General features: G+C 42.8%; 1 protein-coding gene across 4 annotated transcripts in view; it reads left to right on the forward strand.

Annotated features, from left to right (window-relative positions):
* Nucleotides 1–8,196, forward strand: part of GK5 (glycerol kinase 5 (putative)) — an 89,132-nt gene that overhangs the window by 9,618 nt on the left and 71,318 nt on the right. The window contains exon 1 of one of the 4 annotated variants that reach the window (XM_015559914.1): nucleotides 2,945–3,238. The exons of the other annotated variants lie outside the window; for them this stretch is intronic. Within the exon in view, the coding sequence (XP_015415400.1) occupies nucleotides 3,173–3,238 (66 nt within the window). The 5' untranslated portion in view covers nucleotides 2,945–3,172. Of the gene's footprint in view, nucleotides 1–2,944; nucleotides 3,239–8,196 lie in introns of those variants that run through there. 4 annotated transcript variants of the gene reach the window in all.

Here is an 8,196-nt window from a genome sequence, read left to right on the forward strand (position 1 = left end):
GCTGCTCCTCAGTCCTACCCTAAGAGGCCCCGGGTCTCAGTGTCCCGCGGTAATCGCTGCAAGCACCTTGGAGAGAAAGCTGCCCCTAACTGGGGTTCAACAGGGCGGAGCAAGCAGCTATGGCTGCTCCTCAGTCCTACCCTAAGAGGCCCCGGGTCTCAGTGTCCCGCGGTAATCGCTGCAAGCACCTTGGAGAGAAAGCTGCCCCTAAGTTCCGACCGATGCCAGACAGTCCATTTTCTCCCCGTATGAGTTTGGGTCCACAGAAACTCGCCTGGAACTGGAGTTCAGAGCAGTCAGGAGCTTGAGACTCCCTCCCAATTGAAAAAGACAACCATGTCCTCAGTTGCCAGCCCTATCCAAGTGAGCCTCCGTACCTCTGCACTTTACTTCTGCACCTCCTCTGAGTCGCAGTGTGTTTTTCTATTTCCTTCTAGTTGTAGAATTTCCACTCAGTCAGCCTTCCTGTGGTTCTGGATGATGTCCGTTTTGTCTTTTAGTTGTATTTTTGAAGTGGTTGTGCGAGGCAGCAATTTCCGGTGTTTACCTATGCTGCCATCTTGGTTTCTCCCCAGAAAAGGATGAGCTGGTTAAAAAATCAGCTTCTTCACCCTCACTGGTGCAAACGTCCCGCTTTGGCTTCAGTCCAACCAGACTGCGTCCACTGGGTCGACTGGGGCTGGTGTGGGTCAAAAGCCTGCGTTCCTGGTGGGCTGCCGGGCTCTGGGCTGGCCAAGAGCTTGGGTTGCAGGTCCCTCCTATAGGTGGTTATTTATTGCCATTTTTATTCTTCATTAACCTTGGCATTTTAATTGTGATGTGGCTTGGTGTGAGCCTCTCTGGATCCTTCTTGTTTGGGACTCTCTATGCTTGCTGGACTTGTCTATTTCCTTTGTCAGGTTAGGGAAGTTATAAATCATTGTTTCTTTAAATAGGTTCTCAATTCTTTGCTCGCTCTCTTCTCCTTTTAGCGCCCCTATGATGTGAGTCTTTGTTACGCTTAATGTTGTCCCAGAAGTCCATTAAGTACCGTCATTAAATTTTTTTTTCTTTTTGCTGTTCTGATTGGTTGTTTTTGCTACCCTGTCTTCCAAATCGCTGTTTGGATACTCTGCTTCATCTAAGCCAGCGGTTCTCAACCTGTGTGTCGCGACCCCTTTGGCGGTCGAACGACCCTTTCACAGAGGTTGCCTAAGACCATCCTGCATATCAGATATTTACATTATGATTCATAACAGTAGCAACATTACAGTTATGAAGTAGCAACGAAAATAATTTTATGGTTGGGTCACAACATGAGGAACTATATTTAAAGGGCCAGAAGGTTGAGAACCACTGATCTAAGCTGCTGTTGAATCCATTTAATATATGTTTCATTTAAATTACTGTATTCTTCATTTCTGACTGGTTTATTTGTATGGGTTCTGTCTCTGTGTAAGGTCTCACTGAGTTCATCTATTCTTCCCCTAAATTCATTGAGCATCCTTTTAACCATTCTTTTGAACTACGTTTCTGGTAGTTTTCTTGCCTCTATTTCATTTTGTTTCTTTTTTGGAGTTTTATCCTGTTTTTTCATTTGGAACGTGCTTTTTGTCTCCTCATTTTGACTGCCTCATTCTGTTTCTACATGTTATGTAGATCTATATCTCCAGTTTTGGTAGGGTGGCCTTATGTAGTAGGTTTCTTGTGGGGCCCAGTGGTACAACCTCTCGTTCACCTAAGCTGGGAACTCTAGGTGTGTTACTTGTGTCGTTTGAATGGGCCCTCCTATTTGTAGCTGAGCCTTGATTGCTCTTGTCACATCTGTATGTGGGATTGATCCTCTGGCTGACTGGCTTTGAGGACTGACCATGACTACAGCAGATAAACTGTTGTTTGGGGACTGTACCCACAGAGTTGAATTTGCTTTAGCAGAATTCTGCTGTCTGTTGAGTCCACCCTTTGGTTTTGTTGTTTGTGAAGCTAATTGAGTGATAATCTGATATAGTCTGAAGCCAGCCACCAGATGCGTTGGTTCTGGGTCCTCTTGAGAGTTGGTCTGGTGCATTCCAAGTTCTTCTGCTGTCTGTGCCCAGCAGGGGTCCACCTGGTAGGAGATACAGATTGATTTGCTGTTGGTAACTACCTGTGCTGGGCTTGCAGGCACCTGGGTGGGGCTATGCTGCAAACCAAGGACAGCTGACACTAGTGCCAGGCTGAGGCCATTTAGCAAGAGGTATATGGCACACTGAGTCCATTTGCTTCTTTGGGGTTTGTGGACGTTTGAGAGATTTTAGCCCTTTGTATGTCATAAGCATCTATAGATGCAAGTGATGGACCTTCCCCACATGCACGCGCATCTATAGCTGCAAACCTCACATATCAACTCTGGTCACCCAATTTTAAAATGAGACTTGTTAGTGACATCTCTGGGTTTGTAAAGAAAATTATGGTAACTTAAATTCATAAGTATTCCAGTGCATATGGAAGAAATTTCAATATCTATTTATAGGGCTGCCATTCAGATGCACAAGAGGTAAACACTGTGACACTTGAGATTTTTTTTGTTCATTGTAACACTTGAGATTTGTTTGTGTTACCATGAGTTTCATGCCTGTTAACGTAAAAAACCATTGAAACCTGTAAAGAATTTTTGTGAGTTTATTTGAGCCAAACTGTCGACATATGCCAGGAAGCAGAACCTCAACGAATTGAGATAGTGCTCTGGAGAATGGCAGGGTTACATCCGTATTTATACATGAAATTCATTGGTGACAGATTTAAGGAGGTGGGATTAAGCGAAGCGGGGAAACCTCTAGGATAGGATAAAAAGTTGCTTTTAGTTAAAGTTTAATTTCAGACCATCCTTTGTGGTTACTTTAGGTCTCTAAGTCTGCAAGACCGCCATGCAGGCCTCCCCTGAGCTTGTCAGGTCAGCATGTGGCCCCTTTCATCCACATGCCTAAAATGGTAAACATGGTGTGCATTCTTCATTATTTTTTTACAGATTTCATCTTTGGAGCATCAACAAAATTTGGTGTTTTCGAGGCTTTTCGTGTTGACAGTTTATTTTTATTTCGCACTTGCTTTTGTTGATATTTCTGTAGAATTGAAAATTATCATTATTTTATTATTGAATTTATCGCTGTAATATATTGTGCAAATAAAATTCAATCCCCATAACTGGCATCAGATGAAGAAAGAATCGAACCAAGCACCTCGCAAGAAGATGACATTCTTTATTCAATTCCAGAGTCAGGTGATTTTTTAAATTAAATTCAAAATATCGTGATGTGTGGGGATGGTTACCGTTTTGGACATGTGGCAGTTAACTGTTTAGGAATGTCCGCAGCTTGTTCCAAGATCAGCTGCTTGTGAGGAGCAGCCCCTGAAAGCAGCTAGGGATGGTGTATAATTTGGGTGGGTGGGTTTCTCAGGGAATCACCAGGGTGGGGCAAACTGTTAGCCAAGTTGATGGAAACTGATATGGCACCTGCCTGTGTCTATAGCAGGGGTGGGCAAACTTTTTGACTCGAGGGCCACAATGGGTTCTTAAACTGGACCGGAGGGCTGGAACAAAAGCATGGATGGAGTGTTTGTGTGAACTAATATAAATTCAAAGTAAACATCATTACATAAAAGGGTACGGTCTTTTTTTTTTAGTTTTATTCATTTCAAATGGGCCGGATCCGGCCCATGGGCCATAGTTTGCCCACGGCTGGTCTATAGGCAGTGGGAGGGCTCAACAAAGGAACAGTGGCACCTACCAGCACTTTTATCTAGCATGGAGCTACTCCTCTAGCCCTTACCCTAAAGCTAGACAATTCAGTTCATCCCCATATGTCCCTGATGCTTTTTGATCTGCTGTCTCTTCCTGGAGCTTAGGGCAAGTGTTTGATAGTGAGTCTGTGCTTGGGCTGTTTAAGAGGACAAGAGTCTACTGCAGCCCTTGTCTGATACAAATGGAATCTCCATTGATTTTCACAACCAAATGTTGTGGGGACTCCTCTTCCCAGAGCTTGTGTCCTGGTGTAGGGCTGGGACCCCTTGTTCTTCAGGGGTGACCTACACAGCTGACATATCCATCCTGATTTTAAAATGCCACACCATAGAAAAGACTAGCTCCTTTCCTGTTTCTCTCCTTCCTACCAGTCTGGACATGACATGGCTCTTCTTTATATCCTTAGTTATAGTTCTCTTCAACTAGTCTTCAGGTGGTTCTCAAGGGTGGTGGTTCTATAATTTAGTTTTGTAATTTTGTTATGGTCATGGGAGAAGGTGAGCACATTTACCTACTCTGATATCTTGACCAAATATTTATTGTTGCTTAAAACTGTTGGAATACAATGGATTGGAAATTAGAAAGAAAGAACACAGACAACAACTGGTCCCTCAGATAGTTTGAGTTATTAGGAAAAGAGGGTCTTGTTAACCAACATTGCTACGTAGCATCTGGTTTATTACATCATGATTACAGAATAAATGATTGAATTGCATTTAATCAAATTATTAGAAATTCAGTTTGCTTAAGTGGGACTCTATTGATTAGACATAGAACTTGTGTTTATTTTCTTTTTCTTTTAAATATATTTTATTGATTTTTTACAGAGAGGAAGGGAGAGGGATAGAGAGTTGGAAACATCGATGAGCGAGAAACATCGATCAGCTGCCTCCTGCACACTACCCACTGGGGATGTCCCTGCAACCAAGGTACATGCCCTTGACTGGAATCGAACCTGGGACCCTTCAGTCCACAGGCCAACGCTCCATCCACTGAGCCAAACCGGTTAGGGCTATTTTCTTAATCAAAATTGCACCTCTGCTAATACTGTGATGGAGAGCGTATATAATAGAACCCCCAAACTTCTTACTATGGTATTTGATTGATATTTCCAAATAAATAGCTTTATTTAAAAAAGAGAAAGAACAACTGAAAAAAAAATCAGCATTTAGAGACAGGAACAAAATAGGCTGTATTGGTCTTTTAGTTAAAATTGAAATCCCAAAACATGAACTCTTATATTAGCAGGCTAGTACTAGGCCTCTGAGAATACTTCAATTTTGTTTCTTTTGGTATTCACTTTTTAATAGCAGGGGTACATTTTTAGTCTTTTTCCTATAATTTGTATTAAAAAAAACTTTTCATGATTTCTGGCCAATATGGTAGAGTAGATTAACATGGTACTCACCTCCTCCCACAACCACATTAAAATTACAACCAAACTACAAGACAACCAGCTGAAATTGAGCTGAATGGAAGTTCTATTACTAGGGAATTAAAGAAGATGTTCCATCAAGACAGGAGGGATGGAGACATGGAATGGGCTGGTCCCACACCCACATATGGCAGATAAAAATCTGGAGGGATATCTCAGCTGTGGAGTAATGGGTCCCAGCCTCACACCAGGCCCCCTGTCCAGGATTACAGTGCTGGGAAGAGAAGTTGCCATAACTTCTGGCTAAAAAACCAGCGGGGTTTGAGGCTGAGATACACTTGAGGCTGCTGGAGTCCCAGGCCGTTCTTCTTAAAGGGCCCACACACAGACTAACTGGAACTCACTCCTTCTGTGCTCCAATATGGGGCAGCAGCTTGAAAGGTACCAGAGATATATGGGGAGGAACTGAATTGTTCCATATCAGGGAGAGAGCTGGGGGCAGGGCAGCTTTCTCCCAGACAGAAGTGCTGACAGAAGCAATTGTACCTTTTCTGAGATCTCCTCCCACAGAGGTGGCAGGTGGAACCATGTCTGAGACTTTGCCAACCTGGATCACACTATTTTCCCTATCCTGGCCCTGCCCCACCTAACATGTTTCAAGTGGCTTTTCCACAGGATGTGGGCCCACCCATTTCTATATGAATAGCCTCTTTTGCCTTATGCTTTGGACTTTCCCAAAATCTCTCAAACAAGTAGCATCTGGCCTCATGGAGCTCTGTACCTCTTGCAAAGTGGCCCCAGGCTTGACACCAGTAGAAGCTGCCCTTGGTTCACAGCTTGGCCTCACTGGGACACCTCCAAGCCCAACACAAGAAGCCATCTGCAAATCACTTTGCAGCTCATGATGGGTGACCCCTGGCAGAACACAGGCAGTACCTGCACCTTGGCCTGCACCTCCTGGGAGGTCTCAGAGCACCCAGTGTACAGCATCAGACCATGTTGAAGTACCACCTCCCAACCACCTCCACCAGTGACACACTCAAGGGACAGACTCAATCAGGGACCAGAGCTCTGCTGAAATATATCATGCTCTGTGTGTTGGCCCCTGAAGTCCTGCTCTTGAGTGGGCCTCTGCATAGCTGATTCTCCATGATGGTTGGAGGTTGGTAATCAGTGGTCACATCCCGTCCTTGCAGCTGATTGACTTGGGGGATAAATCACTCCTATTGACATGCCAATAGCAATCAAGGCTCAACTACAAGAGGCGAGTGTATATAGCCCACAAAGTGGTGTACCTTGAATTCCCACCTTTGGTGGTCAGGGAGGCTGTGCCATGGGACCCTACAGGATACCTAATACATTAGGCCACTCTACCAAGCCTGGGAGAAGTAGTAGCTCTATCTAATATGTATAGAACCAAACACAGGAAGGCTGCCAAAATGAGGAGACAAAGAAAAATGTCCCAAATGAAAGAACAGAACACAATTAGGAATATAATTAAATAAAATCTAGATACAGAGTTCAAAACCCTGGTTATAACCGTAGCTGGTTTGGCTCAGTGGATAGAGCATTGGTTTTCAGACTAAAGGGTCCTGGGTTTGATTCCGGTCAAGGCCACATACCTTGGTTGCAAGCCCTTCCCTGGCCTGGCCCTGGTTGGGGCATATGCAGGAGGCATTCAATTGATGTGTTTCATGTCAATGTTTCTCTCTGTCTTTCCCTCTCTCATCCACTCTCTTTAAGAAGCAATGGAAAAATATCCTTGGATGGAGGATTAACAACAAAATAAAAAATAAAACTTAAAGAAAACAACAACACTGGTTATAAGGATGCCCAATAAACTTAATGAGAACCTCAACAGCATAAAAAAAGCACCAGTATCAGAAGTAAAGGATACACTAACTGAAGAGAATAACTTACAGGGAATCAATAGTAAATAGATGAAGCTAAAAATCAAATCAGTGATTTGGAATAAAAGGAAGCAAAAAACACCTAATCAGAAGAACAAAAAGAAAAAAAATCCAAAAAAAGATGATAGTGTAAGGAGGCTCTAGACTGCTTCAAAAGTACCAACATTTTCATGATGGGGGTATGGGAAGGAGAAGAGAGAGCAAGAAATTGAAAACCTTTTTGAAAAAATGACAGACTTCCCTATCTTGATGAAGAAAATAGATATACAAGTCTAGGAAGCACAGAGAGTTTCAAACAAGATGAACCCAAAGAGGTCCACACCAAGGCAAGTCATAATTAAAATGCCAAAGGTTAAAGACAAAGAGCAAACCTTAAAAGCAGCAAGAGAAAAGCAATTACTTACAAGGGAGCTACCATAAGACTGTCGGCTGATTTCTTAACAGAAATTTTGCAGGCCAGAAGGGATTGGCAAGAAATATTCAAAGTGATGAAAAGCAAGGACCTGCAACCAAGATTACTCTGCCTAGCAAAGCTATCATTTAGAATCAAAGCTCTTTAGATTAAAGAGCTTTCCAGACAATAAAAAGTTAAGGAGTTCATTACCACCAAACCAGTATGATATGCACTGTTAAAGGCTCTTTAAGGAGAAGAAAAAAAAGATGAAAAAATATGAACAATAAAATGGCAATAAGTATATATCTATTAACAATTGAATCCAAAAAAAAAAAATAAATAAACGAACAAGCAGAACAGAAATAGACTAATAGATAAAGAGAATGTTTTGAAGGTTACCAGATTGGAGGGGGGATTGAATGGATGGGTGAAAAAGGTGAAGGGACTACGAAGTAGAAATTGGTTGTTATAGAATAGTTATGGGGATGTAAAGTACAGCATAGGGAATGCAGTCAATAATATTCTTTTTTTTTTAATATATTTTTTATTGATTAAGAAATTACATATGTGTCTTTGTCCCCACGTTACCCTCTCCCCCCCCCACTCTTGCCCTCCCCCCCCCGTTGTCCGTGTCCATTGGTTAGGCCTATATGCCTGCATGTAAGTCCTTTGCTTGATCTTCCCCCCTTACCCCCACCCTCCCCTACCCTCCCTCCAAAGCCCAACAGTCCAATCAATGACTCTCCATCACTGTCTC

Source organism: Myotis davidii, unplaced genomic scaffold (assembly GCF_000327345.1).
Source record: "Myotis davidii unplaced genomic scaffold, ASM32734v1 scaffold495, whole genome shotgun sequence".
In the NCBI taxonomy this organism is placed as follows: Eukaryota; Metazoa; Chordata; class Mammalia; order Chiroptera; family Vespertilionidae; genus Myotis; species Myotis davidii.